Below are 16,900 nucleotides of genomic sequence, written 5' to 3' on the forward strand. Positions count from 1 at the left end.
TGTGTTAGAAGCAATTCCAGAATAAGATGAAAAGCTGAACCATGTGACTAAAGTTTTTCCAACTCTGCCTTTGCTACTTAAATCGATGTCATCTTGGACAAATCACTCATCTGCTCTGAGCCTTTGTTTTCTCCTCTATAAAATGAGGGAACTGGTTCCAGTTGCCACTTAGTTGCCCTCTATCAGCTCAGTGTATCTGAAATTAAATTTCACAGTTACAGAGTATCAGAGATGAAAGAGAATTTAGAACTCATTTAATCTGACTCTGCTCATTTTTTGACTGAAAAATTTGGTTCCCAGAGAGATTAAGTGATTTGTACATGGGTTTGATGGTGGCCAATAGCCAAGAAATCCAAGAGTCTTTCCAAAACCCACCCAGACATGTTCATTCCCCATCTGGTTCAACTTCTCATTCTAGACTCCTTCTCTATCTTTGCCCTAGCGACCTTCCCCCTACTGACAATACCTCAATGCCTGGTGCCTCCTCTTCCATCTGGTGAGTTTATTGCTGGAATCTTCATTTGAGGAAATAGAATCCCAACCAAAGCCCCTGACCACCCAGACCACCTCACTACTTTATCCCTCAAATTGTCAGATTTTACAAAAACACTGCATCCTTCATCTCACCTTTCTTGATGTAGAACCTCCTATTGCCTATAGACCAAGCCCAAACTAGTCAGGGAGCAATCATCCAAAGTTTTGCAACAACTGACTATATCTTCCTCTTATGTCCAACTGCTTCTCAACATGAGTTTTTGTTTTCCAGACAGATTTCCTTACTAATCCTTCCCCCCCAAACCCTGACTCATTCTTGTCTTTGTGCTTCTGTTTCATGTTTGATGCATTTCCCTTGTCTCTTTGTCAACTCAAATCTTATATAACCTTTCAGACCTTAAATTTTATATGACTATCAAAGTCCCATCTCTATAAAATCTTTCCCTTCTACTCCAAAGTACAGCAATCTTTTGCCTCTCTAAGATCTTGGCACATGAGGTTGTCATAAAACCCATCCCTTGCCTATTTCATATTATTGACAACTTCCCCTTTTTTGTTTATTTTTTTGGTTGTAAGGCAGTGGGGTTAAGTGACTTGCCCAAGGTCACACAGCTAGGTAATTAAGTGTTTGAGGTAGAATTTGAACTCAGGTCCTCCTGACCCCAGTGCCAGTGCTCTATCCATTGTGCCACCTAGCTGTTCCCATCTTCCCATTTTTTTTAAAAAAAGATCTACATAGCACCTGGCATATTACAACATTCCATTTTAATCTGATTTATATTTTGGTAAATTAGCTAATCCATAATGTTATTTGGCATGGATATTCCCTTTATTCATGAAGACCACAACTCATTCATGCTTGCTCATATTATATGATCACAGACCTCAATCAGTTAACAATGTTATCTCTGCTATTAGATCATAAAATTCCTTGAAGGCAAGGACTGTCTTTGTCTTTTGTCTCTTTTATATTATGATGATGATGATGATGATGATGATGATGATGATAATGATACTTGTCCTTTGCCCTCCAAGAAGACCATGATATCAGGAGTGGATGCCATAACATGCACATGAATTGGATTTGAGTAAGGGGTGCTGTGTTAAGTCACCAACCTCACATTCTCTTCTAGAGACATCTGGGTCCAGTGATCAGACATGAATTGGATGACTAGAGATAGCCTGGATGTGAGGCAATCAGGGTTAGGTGACTTGCCCAAGGTCACAAAGCTAAAAAGTGTCTAAGGTCAGATTTCAACTCAAGTCCTCCTGACTTCAGGGCCACCGCTCTACCCACTGCACCATCTAGCTTCTTCTTTTGTATACTCAAGTGCTTGGCAGGGTACCAAGGCACTTTACAAATATTTCCTGATTGTTTTCTCATTTATTTTAACCTACATCCTATATGTATGCATTATCCCTCTTATCAGAATGTGAACTCTTTGAGATCAAGGACTATTTCATCTTTGTCACTATATTCTCGGTATCTAAGAAGATCCCCGGCACATAATAGACACATTTTATTTTTCTGAGGCTTGTGGTATATTCTCAGATACTCTGTCCAGTCAACATTCTTGCTTTCCCAATCAAGCCATTTCTTCTTTTAGTCCAATGGGTCTTACAAATTAAATTTAACTAGCCTAAATAAAGTGGGATTAGGAAGTAACATATGATCTAATTTCCCATCTTTTCTGTCAATTGCCTTCAGAGATAACTAATTAATCTAGGACTCCCCTCAAACACACTGACACACACACACACAGACACACACACAGACAAACACACACACACACACACACACACACACACACACACACACACACACCCTAAACCAAATTATTTCTATTCTTCCTTGGCAATACTCTATGTTCTGAACTAGAAGGAGGAAGTAACTTATCTGAGGTAACAGAGTTCAAGCTAACTACAGTCCTCAGAGAGGAAATAAGAAGAAAGGAAGGGAAAGGAAGTGAATCAAATTCCAAATAGATCACAGGATGTAAAAAGGGAATGAGTTGTGGGTAACTGAGACACCCAGACTATTATTAAATTTTGCACTTCCTGTGTGGGGGAAATGCTAATATGGCAATAGATCAAAAACCCAGGGGGTATCCACCATGGGTTAAGGAAGAGTCAGGAAGAACACTTATAAATGTCAGCATGTCTTTTAACATCAATGAGAAGACAAAGTGAAAAGTGGGGTGGGTGGGTGAAGTTTAGCTTTCAAAAGGACGTGAACTCTAGCATTTCCTTTCTCACTTTCTTCCCCATCTCTGTCCACCTCTCTTGTCTGTCTGTCTGCCCCTCTTTTGTCTATCTGTCTCTCTCTTGACTGTATTTCTCTCTCTTGTCTGTGGTCTATCTCTTATCTGTCTGTCTGTCTGTTCCTCTTGTCTGTCTGTCTCTCTTGTCTCTCTCTTGTCTCTGTCTCTCTGTCTGTCTCTCTCCTCAAATGCTCCAGTTATCTCAGGCTTCACATGACAGTTCTCTTGTATGCAATATGTACACAGCAAAACACTGATTTAAGAAAAAAAAGACAAAAAATATAAACTCAGACAAAAGATCAGAAAAATGCCCTCAGGCTCAAACAGCAAGATGCCAGCAGATTCTTTTTCTTAAGGGTCCCAATTTCAGTTGAAACTGCTAGTTTTGGAAAACCACTGCTAGTTCTCCTAACCAAAAAAAAAAACTGTAGATGCATCCCTATGCCCCTGCAGATGCAATCTGCATTCAGATTTCTAGATTCTCTAAACTGGGGCATTTTGTATAACCTGTACCACCTCTAATCCCTCTAGAGTGGAAATCATCATTCACATGGATAGTTCTAAGGAAGTAATTCTAACCTCTACCCTAGCACATGTGTGCCTTCTGCTTCCATTCCTTTAGTTTCTGAGCAAAAGGGGATCTTCCTACTACTGAGCTTTTTAACAATGATAATAATAACATTTAAATTTTTTTTTCTGGGAAGTCTTACTTCCAGTAATATTTACATATCATAGGAAATTGTACTCATTCTTCTCCCATGGAAAATATGAAATCAGAATATCAAAAGGATCATTGAATCATTAAAATTGGACTGACTAGAGAACTAGGATTCCTGGTTTTTTTTAATCTTTAACATAGTAGTGATGCCTTGGAAAAATCATGCCATAACAAATAGAGAACAGGACTTGGGTGTCAGGAAGACATGGGTTCAAATTCTTTTGGAGACACTAATTGTGTGACCCTGAACAAATCACTTAAACTCTTTGAACCCTAGTTCCTTGGTTGTACTTGGTGGAATCAAAGGTCCCTTGAAGCTCTAAATCTCTAAGCCTACAGTACTTATTCCTTCTGCAATCATCACTTATTAAAGGAATCCATTGTTGTAAGACCTTGAGCTTCCTGACTCAGTTATTTAATGTCCCAGTATACAAAGTAAGATATTTATTTACCCAAGACTCGGTTTGTGAATATATATATATATGTATATGTATATGTATATGTATATGTATATGTATATGTATATGTATATGTATATGTATATGTATATGTATATGTATATATATATGCAAAGAGAGAGAAATATAAAATATTTATGATGTAGTTAGTATATATGTATACACACACACACACACACACTTAAATACTTTTGATTTTGTTGCTTCCCAATAAGGAAACTTCCTATACCATTTCAGATTGGCAGCCCACATGAAGACTTAGTGTTAGTGACTTACCTAGTAGCATTGAAAGGTCAGGGGATCCACCCTGGGATACATAGCCACCATCAAGGCAAGAACCCAGATCTTACTGATTATAAAGCCAGTGTGTGTGATGTAACTACGGCCTTTCACGAGGATCAATATTTATAAACTACTATATATTGGAAGAGAAAAAAAGATGTTTTAGGCTTGAAAAGTAACCCTGCAGAGAGCACTGTAGTATTCTGGGGGATGGTGAACCAGAGCCCCAGAGAAGTTTTTTCCTCATTGAAACCCATTCAGTGAGAACATTTTCATCTTGTGGGGGAGGAAATCAGTTGGCATGATAAAGGGAATTTGCTGTCAATGAACTTCTACAACAAACCAAAAGCCTCTATTTCTCTACAAAAGCTACTTTGGATCCAGCCAATTTGGGGGTAGGTGGGGGGTAACTGTCCTGCTATGGTGAAAGAAAACCAAAAAGCAATGTAATGCCTACCTTAATTTTACCTGCCAGGTTTGTGAGACTGAGGTGGAGGATGGCAGCCAATGACAGAAGAGCAATCTGGATGGGGCAACAGGGATTTCGGTTTGTTTGCTATGCGAGGAACCTGACGGGGCAGACCTGTGCATTCCCAATTGCTTCCTCAGAAGGACACATCTTGCCCCTTCCCCTTAAGGGGGAGGAGGGAAGCGCAGCGTGGAAGCCACAGGTTCTTGAAGGCGGATGTCTGAGCATTCACAGCCAGCTAAATCAGGGGACCATTTTCAACCGCAGCCTCCTAAGTCCGGAGGAATTTTCCTCTGGATTCTGCTAGAAGCCTCCCTGGGTGTCTCAGTATGAGGCAGCAAAAGGACACAGCGGCAGTCCGGCTCTGCCGGAAAGGGATTTCAATCTCTGCACCAAAAAGCCCTGGCCACCGAAGCCCCCAGGGAGTTAATGAAGCCCCTTCTCCTCCAGAGCCCCCCGCCCCTTTCGTCACCTCTCGCCCTGGATCCACTCTCCTCCCCGACCCCCTCCAGCAGTCAGCTTCCCGGTCCTTTTAGTTACGGCAGCCCTTACACCGATTAAAATGATAGCAACACATGGGCTCCAATAGCAAAGCGGCTCGCATGCAGCTGGCCGGCTTCCCAGAGCCCGGGGAAGAGGCGAGGCAGACCCAAGTCCCTTCGTAATTAAAAACAGAAAAGCAACAAGAAGCTTTCTTTCATTAGAGCCCAATGACAAGCAGGTTGTATACTCACAGCAGGGTCTGGATCGGACCTGCCCTGTCTCGCTGCCATTAGTCCAGCACTTGAGCTGAAATCCGAGCCCTGTCTCCCTTCCCTGCCTCCCCCCCACCCCCCCAACCTTAGTTATCTATTCCCCCAGCTTTGCCAGAGCCCGTAAGTTACATCTCGAGAGCCAGCGAGTTACATAGCATTCTAGCTAAAAATACAGGCTTCTTCCTCCCGGCTCCAGTGCACCACAGAGACCCTGCGCTGGCCAGCTACTAATGGAATTTCTTCATTTTCTCTCCATTATTATGTCAGACGGGATAGTTAATACGGAGCCGTCTCCGGAGGGAAGCAGGCTGCTGCCAAGAGAAGGGGGTGGGTCAGAGCTGCAGGTGCTGTCCTGAAAATGGGAGAGAGGAAAAGTCCGGCAGATGCATAAAGAAATCATAGACGTCCAATGGAGAAGACGAGCCCCGAGCTGCATGGCTCTCCTAGCCTGCCTCCTCCTGCCCACCCCAAATGACAGAGTGAAAGAAGGGGCCCTTCAGGCTGCAACGGTGCCCAGGGTGAGCTCAGCAAACTCTATTTACGCCCCATAGCCAATTTGCATGTTTCAAGTGCTTACATCCTGTCCTAAGATACCAACTAATCAGCCTATTCCAGCCGGCTCCAGAGCTAAACCTCGCAATGAAGCTGATTGCCAGGAAAAAGATGTTATTGCAGTCCATCTGTCAGTCTTCCCCCCCTTTTCCACCCTTGCACATTTCTCTCTCTCTCTCTCCCTTTTCTCTCTTCCTTGAGTTTCTACAGCACTGTACTAGTAAAACTGTCAATGAATGCACTTGATGCAATAATAGTGATTATTTTCTTCTTTGGGAGACCTTCCTCAAGAGGTTACTGAGTGGAGCAGGGTTGAATCACACCTAATTCATTCATTGAGCCAAAGACACTCAGCAAAGTATGGATGACACCAGAAATTGATAAGGACACGACTCAGAGACTAAAGGAAGAGACATCAGCAAAAGTCATGGCAGGAAGGTAGGTCACAGGCCAACTCATAGGGTTTATTGATATTGAAATCTTTTTTTACTGTTGACCTGTGTCCCAGCTTTTTATGTATGATTATGGCTAGTAATCTTTTCCTTTCTTTCCACTATTCCAACTTGCAGATGTGATGTAGCTGGCTGAAGTTCACCACTACCCCACTACCCCTTCCAGATGGTTCCATAGATTCATGAATGCTTAGGACATCAGAGCTGGAAGGGACCTTAGAGACTTTGTAATTTAATTCTTTCATTTTACAAATGAAGAAACAGAAGGCCATAGAGTCCATGGAATTTATCTAAACTCACACAGCTGGTTAGTGTCAGAGCTTGTTCTCTTGAACAAGTCTCTTGATTCTTAGTCTCTACATTTTAGTCATAAAGATTCTCCCAGAGCTTAGGACATGCCTTGAAGATGTCCACAGTGAAGTCTTCAAAGTATGGGGAAAATGATCTCAAACAAAGAGGTCAAGGTTAGGGAGGGGGGGAGACTATAATAAAACTTCTAGCTCATATTTATGTAGCATTTTACAGATTTTAAAGTATTTCCACACAATCCAATGAGGTAAGTGGGACAGGTATCATTTCCATTTTGAGGATGAGAAAACCAAGGCTTATGGTGATCACAGGATTTGGAAAGTGGATGGAATCTTAGAGATTACCTAATCCTGGTGTTTTTACCCTTTGCTGTTTTATGGATCCTTTTGACAATGCTCGGCCCCTTCTCAGAATAATGTTTTTAAAGGAATAAAACAAAATACATTAGATTACTAAAGAAACTCTGATATTAAAATTTAGCTTTTTTAAAAAATTTAAGCTCAAGTTACAGATCCCAGAGTAAGAAACCCTGATCTAGTAAAGTCCATTTTATAAGTGAGAAAACCTAAAGGGCAAAGGACAAAGTGATGCCCAAGGTCATACAAGCAGTAATTAGCAGTTAGGATGTCTATTGATGCCTTCTTCAATGTTGTTTTCACTACAGTATGATGCCTTTCAAGGATAATGTGATATGCTGCAGAATAAAGGTTCAAAATAAGTTAGATCACCTCTCAGGTGAAGATTGTGATGAGGTTTGGTGCCTGGAAATTCTTTCCCCATCTCTCCTAAAATCTTGTCTTCCCTCGAGGAAGTCCCTTTGGATGGACCTCAGGGTGGACAAAAGCAGGGTGGACAAATTCTCATGATGCCCAAGTTCTAAGTATAGCAGGTCATTGCTGTTTCTTTCCCCTCTCCCCAGGGAAAAAGAAAGTAAAGGTGGTTTCCTTAAAGGACTCAAAACCAATGTCTGATTAGCTTCTGAGAAAACCCAGGTAGGCCTATCTTGATGCTATGGAATTGCTCCCTATTTTGAAGGAGAGCATCTCTCCAGGTGACTTGCTTCATACTAATAAAAACTCATATTTTGTCTGACATTATACAGTAGCAATGTACTCCTCATGGTTGTCAGTACAAGATTTAAGATCCCCACTTTGCAGATAGAGAAACTGAGATATGAGGAAGTTAAATACCCAAAGTATTAAACAGGTATAATCACTCAAGTATTAAGTGGTCAAGCTAGATATGAACTTGGGATCTGTGACTTTAAGCTTAGCTTAGACTCTGTATCATGCTATTTTTGAAAGGCACCATGGGAAGAAATGAAATTAGAACTTAACCCCAGATTTCTTGAATCTAGAACTAGTGGTTTGTTTTTTTCCTATTCTTCTGTCCTGCTTCCACTGATAAATTACAATGACTAACAGAAACCAAATCCTAACCCAACAGTATATCTCTGGGAACTGAGACTAGGCTCAAAATCTACACATCCCATAATAACAAGGAATCCCAAAATGATTTCTCAATCAGCAATTTACTATTCTAGACGCTAACTGGGTTCACTTTGATATTCAGTGAGAGAAAAATGGAGCAGTTATGATATGGATCAAGCACAGGCCCTGGATTTGAACCTGAATCTGAACCCACAATGAAATGGTAGCTAGATGGTTGTAGTGGAAAAAGCACTGGGGTTGAAATTAGAAAACTATCATTTAATTATTTTTTTCAGCCATATCTGACCTATTATGACCCTCTTTGAGGTTTTCTTGGCAAAGATACTAGAATGATTTGTCATTTCCTTTTCCAGCTCATTTTGCAAATGAGTATACTGAGGCACCAGGGTGAAGTGCCTTGCTAGGGAGTATCTGAGACTTGATCTGAACTCAGGTCTAGTGTTTGTTCCACTGCACCAGTCCAATCAGGAAGACCTGAGTTTAAATCCTACCTCAGACACTTATCCAACTGTGTAACTGGGAAAGTCATAAAGTCTGTCTTGTTCAGTTTCCTCAACTGTAAAATGGGGATAATGACAGCATCTTCCTCTCCGAGTTGCTGTGATGACCAAAGGGATAACATTTGTAAAGTGCTGGTAAAAGTAGATGCTTAATAACTGATTCTTCTTTAATTTCTCCCCTTCCCCAGCCAAAGGTGAGGTATAGTGGAAAGAGCACTGAAACTAGGAGTTTGGGGTCCTATTCCTGCCTCACTGATGTTTCCTAGCTCTGTCTGACACAAAGTAAACCCTTACTAAATGCTGGCTTAACTGTGTGATCCTGAGCAAGACATTCTGTGAGACTCAGTTCTCTCATTTATAAAAAAGAGATAATAACTCTTGCACCAGATACTTCACAGAGGTTGTTAAGAAAGATTGTCAGAGTTCTTCCAGACCAACAGATACATGAGCTATCAATATTGACCACTTGGTGTCTATTTCTCTCCCAGGTCTTCCCCATTCTGCCCGGCATTAGGCTTATTCATGCTTCAGGTCTTATCTTCCCTATTCAGTCCTAAGGGCTGGGACAAGAAGTTTTAAGGCTCTGCCCTGACTGGCTTCCGACTTCACAATGCTGGGCACTTTAGCAGATGATCAGTTGGTTCACACATTAAGAACAAAGTCTCAGAATCTCCAAGTTGGAAGAGACCATCTAAGGAATTCAGCTGGATCTTGAATTGAACAAAAGTCTCTTCCTCAGCATCTCCACCCAACCTCAACTTGAAAGCCTACAAGGAAGGAAAGCCAGGGCTGTGCTGGAGCCAGCTCAAACTGGCTTTCAAGAGCTGATTGTTAAATCCATATAGCCTATACACTTCAGAAACTGGCAAATGCTATAAATTAGAATTACTATTTTGTTGATTGTCTAGACTTAATAAAGAGGAGAAGATGTTATGAGATTAAATTTAAAAGTGTGTCAAGTGTACTTCCCCTTTATAAAGTCAGTTGTTAAATATTTATCAGCACACTAATGAAAAAAAATCACTATTTTATGAGGACTTGGGACTTGTTAGGAAGTTTTGATTTACCTTTCTGTTTGTTTTCCTACATCAAGCTTAAATTTGCCTGTCTGAAACGTCTATCTTCCTAGTTCTGTTCTCTTTTCTCACTTCTTTGCCTATTAACATCTCTGGCTCCCATCGAAACTCAAATCAAATCCCATCTTCTATAGGAGGCCTTTCCAAGTCCCCTCATCTTCTGCTGTCTTCCTTCTAAAATACTGTTCCATATAGTCTATGTATGTGTGTGTGTATTATATGTAATATGTCTCTAATATGGAGACCTTGGTCTTCTTTGATAACAAAGAACAAGAACCAACCAACCAGCCAACCAGTCCTGGTATTTACCTAGTCTCCTTCATTGGAATGTATGTTCTTTGAAAGCAGCCCTTGGTTCTGCCTTCCTTTCTAGCCTCAGTATTTAAAAAGTGCCCGGTATCTATTAAGTGCCAAATAAATTCTTGTTGACTGATTGACTAACTGTCTTCTATCTGACAACCCTTCCAATACTCTAAGACACCTATCACAGCTTCCCTGAGTCTTCTCTCTGGGATCAATGTTCCCAGCTCTTTTAGTTGATCCCCTGGTTTGAGGGATTAGGAGATCTCTTTTCCTAGTTTCACATCACTGCCTCCTGGGGCCATGCCTGGTTCAGAAGAGATGGTGCAGCCCTTGGAATAGTTCCCACTTCGGTGCCTGCCCACTTATCACTTCCCGTCATGCTCACGTATCTGTAATATGCCTGTATCAAGCCACTCCTCAAAAAGAAGATGGTATCTACTTGTTTTCCATATCCAACAAGGACAGAACATGAAGATAATGACGTTCAATTGGAATAGAAAGACTCTGGATTAGACAGAAGAAAAATTGAATTGCTAGGATTCCTGAAATATTTATGGGAGCATTTTAGGAATGAGAGACAGAGGCAGAGAGAAAGAGGGAGAAAGAGAGATGCAGAGAGATAAAGTAGAAAGGAAGATGGAAACAGAATGACAAAAAGAGGGAGAGAAAGACTGAGAAAGACAGAGATAGAAAGAGTAAGAAAAAGAAACAGACACAAAGAGATGCAAGAAGAGAGGTACAGACAGAAAGAGGAAGAAAGACAGAGAAAGAGATTGTTAAGGAATGCTAAGGGGTTCCCTGAACTAGACAGGAAGAGAGAGATAGAAACAGAGATAGACAAAGAAACAGAAAGGGGGAAGAAGAGAAAAAGAGAAGGAGCAAAGAGAAATAGACAGACAAACATGGACTGCTGGAGGTCCCTTTTGGTCTCTGATTTCAGAAAGAGGAAACAGTAATGTTTTTACTTATGATTTGTTCCCACCAAACTCTTAGATTACAAAATCCCGCCCCCCCCCTTTTTGCAGCCTAGTCAAAAAAACACTGAATTTGAAGTCAGCTGACCTGAATCCAATCTTCAGCATTTACTAGCTATGTGACTGTGGGGGAAACTGTTGAACTTCTCTGAGATTTCATTTCCTCATCTGTAGAGTGGGAATAATAATGCTTATACTACCTAAATCACAGGGTTGTGGGAGGAAAGTGCTTTGTAAACCATAAGGTGCTACATAAATATGAACTATTATTATTCTGTCATCTATTTTTAAATCCTCTTTTCTAACTCCCCCAAAGCTGCTCTAATCTTCTGCATGCACATCTGAGCAGACCCTCCCTAGAAAGCTTCTGACAAACTGGGGCTGAGGAAGGCAAAGGGCTAACCTACTCCCACTGGAGGTTAAACCACTTGCACATGCTGTGTGTAACCAGGCAGTTTTTCAAATGATATTTGTTAAATATTAGAGCCATACTCAGAACCTTGAAGCTGGCAGGCACCTTGAAATGTGATTCCAACCTGGGATTTCATAAGGGTAGGGAATTTCCAATGAGGAAACTCCCTCTTATAATAATATCTATCATCTATCTATCCATCTATCCATCTTTCTGTCTGTCTACAAACATATACATATGTACATATAAATATGTATATTGAAATGGAAAACCACTCCATTATCTTTGTCAACAAAACTCTAAATGGTATCTTTAAGAGTCAGACATAACTGAAAAACTACTGAACAACAAAAACCTATCTATCCACATCTCATCTGTCTGTCTGTCTTCAGATCATCAGTTCTCCTGCAATTGTCAGCTACTGAGGAGTATTGAGAGTTTATGAGATTTTCCCAGAATTCAGTCAGTATATTTATAGTACTATCAATTTAAGGGATCTTAGAGGCTCTCTCATTTTATAGCTGAGGCCCAGGAGAATTAAATGACTTGCCTATGATTACATGGGTAATATGCATGGGGGGGTATATATGTTGAGATCTGAACCTATGTCTCCCTTGTTCTGAAGTTGGTTCTCTATCAGTCTCATCATTCTTCCTCCCCCAACTTGTAGTATAGATCATTTAATGTCAGAATTAGAATGTAGACTCTCAGAGCTCTAGATTATATAGGCTGTCAGAACCACAATGGATCTTAGGATATAGATTATAAAATGTCAGAGCTGGTGAAGACATAGACTATAGAAGGCCAGAGCTGAAAAGGAACTGAACCCCAGGGATAATTTTCAATTTCAACAAACATTTATTAAATTCTTCTTATTACTATGTGCAGAGCAGTGTGCTTGGGGAGTACATTAGTGCTGGGGGAGATAATGATGTTTAGATACACCTGGGGTTCTCATGAAGCTCACTATTCAGAGGTGGGATCTCTCTCCCACTCTCTTTGTTTCTATGTTTCTCTCTCTCTCTCTCTTTCTCTCTCTCTCTCTCTCACACACACACACACACACACAGACACACACACACACACACACATACACACACATTCTAATCATAATGCATTATAATTAAAAAAAGATAAGTAGAAATGTGCCATGGGACATAGGATCTAGTCCAATCCCCTCATTTCACAGATAGGAAACTGGGGAATTATAGTAGAAGTCTGATTTTTTTTTCAAGAAAGGACAACAAAACACTAGGGGCCTATGTCATGTGGTTTGTCCTACCAGATAAATTAGGTTTTGTCAGATTTTTTTTCCCTATGAGAGGAAAAAGATACACACTTAGTGATACTTCAAACCCTGAACTCATTTCTATTTTTGTGATGTATTGCTGTGCACACACACACACACACACACACACGTAAAATAAGATCAGAAATTATTAAGAAAGTTACCTGAGTTGAAACTCAGCTTGTTTGGGGGTGGAACTTCTTTGTTTGTCTGTCTCTACCTCTCTTTGTCCCTAACCATCTGCTAGCCTAGAGTAAATAACAAATGTTGCTCTTGACCTAGCTAAAGGACCCTCCATGGCAAAGGCTACATACCCTGAAACAGTGGGTATAGACCACAGCAGCATAGCATGTTGATGCTGGAAGGGGTCTTTAAAATCATCTAGTTCAATCTTCTTATTTTATAGAGAAGGAAACTGAGGCCCAGAGATGAAATAAAAATAATAACTCCTATTTACATTATGTTTTAAGGTTTACAAAATGCTTTGAAAATATACTCTTATTTTTTATCCCCACAATAACACTGGGAGATATGTGCTACTATAATCCATATTTTCTAGATGAGGAAACTGAGGTAGTAACACAGGAAGTATCTGAGGCCGGATTTGAATATGAATCTTCCTGACTCTAGGTCCACGTTCTATCCACTATATCACCTTGCTACTTCAGTAAGAAGTGACTTGCTAAACCTTGAACCACTTGTCCTCACTTCTTGTCCTTTTTTCTTTCCATTATACCACATTGCTTCTCATCCTATAACACTTGTTTAGAACATTCTTATGGAACTGGCACCTGGCAAGTGCTTTATTCTTTTCTTAGCTATTCTTTCATGTATATGTCTTGTCTCACCATCTAGCCTTCAAGACCCAACTTGAGTCTTACCTCTTCTAAGAAGGCTTCCCTGATTAATCTAATCCTCAGTGATGTCACCCTCTTCTGTTCTCCTATAGTAGTTTGCTCTCTTAGGGTCAGAGGTAGCCCTTAAATTATAGAATCTCAGATCTAGAAGTGACCCTGGATGTCTTAGAAGAAAACTCTCTGGTCCCTGGATTCTTTTCTATTCTTAAAAATTAATGAGGATCCTAAAGAACTTGGTTTATGTGGGTTATGTTTACTGATATTTGCTACATTAGAAATGAAAACATCTTAGTATTATTATGAATACAATTTTGACAACTACCCTCCAAGGGTGTCAGGGATTCACAGGGGATCCCAGACCCCACTTGAAGAACTACTTGTTCCATGATATCCCTTGATATCCCTTACCAAGTGGCCATCAAGCCTCTGCCTGACAACCATATGCACAGATCTCTAAATGCTAGGAGGCTTTTCTATGACAAGGGTAGAACTATAAAGCCTGCACTTTTTCTCTGGGGCAAATTCAAGCAACTGGTCTAGTGCTCAATGGGGGCACTATCTGAAACTTGGAGGATACCATCCTTCTTCTAATCCCCTAGATTCACAACCTCAGTGCCATCCTCAGCCCATCTCTTTTCTCTGCCTCTCTGTCACTGTCTCTCTCTTTCTTTGTCACTCTGTCTCTTGTCTCTCTTTCTCTCCCTCTGTCAGTCTCTGTCTCTTTTTCTCTCCATGTATGCAATCAGTTGCCAAATCTTGCAATTATTTATCCCGTAATATGCCTTCTGTCTTCATTCACATAGCCTCCATTCTAGCATAGGCCTTTGTAGCCTCTCCTCTGGACTGCTGCAATCTCCTTTTGATTGATTTACAAGCTGCCAATATTTTCTACTCCAATACATCCTCCATCTAGTCACAAAATAATTTTCCTAAAATGCCAGATTGACCATGTCACTGGTCTCCCCCCTCACATACACACAATAACCTTTAATGACTCCCTTTTTCCTCTAGGATATAATATAGAGTCCTTTGTTTGACTATTTGACTTTAGGCACAACACTTCCCTCTTCTCAGTTTCTTCATCTGAAAAAAATAGGGATAATAATAATTATGATTACCCCAATTTTGTGGTAAGCATAAAATGAGATAATATTTGTAAGGAGCTTTGTGAATCTTAAAGTACTATGTAAATACCACTATTATTATTCTTGCTGTTGTTTTTATAATTATTTCTATTACTTTACTTTGAAGATCCTAGAATACTTCATCTGGGATAATAATAATAAATAAACAATAACTGACTCTTATATAATATTTGCATTATCTCATTTGCACCTTAGGTCAGCCCAATGAGGTACCTAATATAGGTTGTATTCTCAATTTTTACCGATGAGGAAACCAGTAAGGTTAGCAGTTTTCTCACAATTCACAGAAACGGGATTCAAACCAAATTTTCCTGATTCTAGGTTTAGCACTCAGTCAATTTCAATCAGTCTCCTTCATCAGGTACCTAAGAAGTTGAAGGACTAGATGACAGGAGGGAAGATCTAGAGCTTTGAGGACATCTTGTCTCACTCTTCTGTTTTATAGATGAAGAAACTGAGGCTCAGAAAGATTCAGGGGCTTGCAATTTATTACAGGGCAGATATTTGAATCAAGGCCCTCTTCATCCAATAATCCTGTCACTGCTCCTGGCTGCCTCATCTCTAAGATTTCTTCCTTCCAGCTAGAAATGCTCTGAACTAAGACCACCCCTTCCCTCCCCAAATCTCTGATGTAGCAAGTAAATCATGTGGAACAATAGTACACCATTCTCAGTTTCAGTTTTCTCCGCAGTGAGCCAGGCTAGAGGCAGACTTTTTGGAAAACAATTCTCCAGCCAGTTTTGAAGAAAATGCCGAGCTAAAGCCCATAGTTTTGAGATCTCTGCTTCTAACTGCTCCCCAGTCAGCAAGAGTGTTATAACCTTAGTCCACTGACAGGTGCAGCACATGTCTGCTTTTGACCGTCTCCTATCTCTCCTGCCCCTCACCCACAGGCAGGGGAGTCACCCTGGCTCTCAGAAACCCTGTAGCCTGTCGATAAAGGAAAGTTACCAGTAGCTCCACCCATTACCAAGAAAGCTGGGAGAATTTATCAGTCACCTGGGGCCTGGAGGACTGCTCTGGGGATTTAGTAAACCATGAATAGAGAAGGTGATGGGGAAAGAAATTGGTTTTCTTCACTTATGCATCACTGCCCTCCCCATTCCCCACCCTTAAATCCATTGCATACTCCCGGCCTCATTATTTAATTCAATTAACTGAGTATTAACTTAACAAAACATAAGATCAAACACAGCTCTGGTCCCCCAAGACGTTACAATCCTTTTGTAACACTCTTGGAAGTGAGAAATGAAAAATAAAAAGAAAAGAGGATTTTTTTCTTAGTTCTCCTCCTCTCTCTAAAGGAGAATCAGAGCTCCCTGTGGGTAATTAGCAACAGCAAGAGATCCCAGCCCTGGAGTTTATTTAAGGAGGTGATCTGAGTCGAATATCAGCTCCCCCCGCTGCCTGGCACTCATCTCCATCATGTTCCTTTTAAGAGGGTTGGCAGTCCCAAGTTCTATTTTTAATACCAATGAGGAAAGTGCTTCATGGATCCTATGAGAGAGCCAGTGTTGAACCAGAGATCCCTGGGTAAGAAATCACAAGAGAGACTCTAGGATTTTTGTCTCATTGTCATCTATCTGCAAGGGTTTTCCTTATTAGTACTAGGTATAGACATATAGTATTCTTCCAAGAGAATTCTAATTAAATATTGACATCAGTTTACATTCTTTCCTTTTGGGACTGACTCAGTGGAATTTCTCTAGTTTCTAATGAATCCTGGTATTGGAAAAGGATTTCTGATGCTGGGGTATATTTGAAGTTCTTCTCATTAATTTTTTTCCTCTTCCTTCCAGTGTGAAAAACAGAATCCTTGGTCCTTTAGAATGTAATTCTCTCCTCTGCCAGATTGTAAGTTCCTTGTGGACAGGCACCAGATCTCATTCACTTCAATAAACTAATTTTGGGGGGAAGGAGAGTGGGGAATATTATTTTTGTCAAAAATGAATCTTGTATATTTTCTTTTCTTTGTTGTTATTCAAAGAAGAAAAGTTATTGATAATATAAATATATATATATATATATATATATATATATGGGATTCATTTAAGCAAGGAATACTTTTTAAATATTGATCTTCTTATAAAATTACCTTGTGTCCATTTTGCATATATTTTATACCTATACCTATTTACATGGT

General features: G+C 40.3%; 1 protein-coding gene across 7 annotated transcripts in view; it reads right to left on the minus strand.

Moving 5' to 3' along the window:
* ANK1 (ankyrin 1) overlaps positions 1–16,900 on the minus strand; it is a 189,377-nt gene that overhangs the window by 140,668 nt on the left and 31,809 nt on the right. For 5 of the 7 annotated variants that reach the window (XM_074209008.1, XM_074209015.1, XM_074209010.1 and 2 more), the window contains exons 1-2: positions 5,418–5,483; positions 4,672–4,737 (exon numbers count right to left, since the gene is read on the minus strand). The exons of 1 other annotated variant lie outside the window; for it this stretch is intronic. In XM_074209008.1, the coding sequence (XP_074065109.1) occupies positions 4,672–4,737; positions 5,418–5,456 (105 nt within the window). In that variant the 5' untranslated portion in view covers positions 5,457–5,483. Of the gene's footprint in view, positions 1–4,671; positions 4,738–5,417; positions 5,495–16,900 lie in introns of those variants that run through there. One more of the 7 variants, XM_074209009.1, reaches the window with a different exon arrangement.

The sequence above is a fragment of the Macrotis lagotis genome, chromosome 1 (assembly GCF_037893015.1).
Source record: "Macrotis lagotis isolate mMagLag1 chromosome 1, bilby.v1.9.chrom.fasta, whole genome shotgun sequence".
NCBI lineage: Eukaryota > Metazoa > Chordata > Mammalia > Peramelemorphia > Peramelidae > Macrotis > Macrotis lagotis.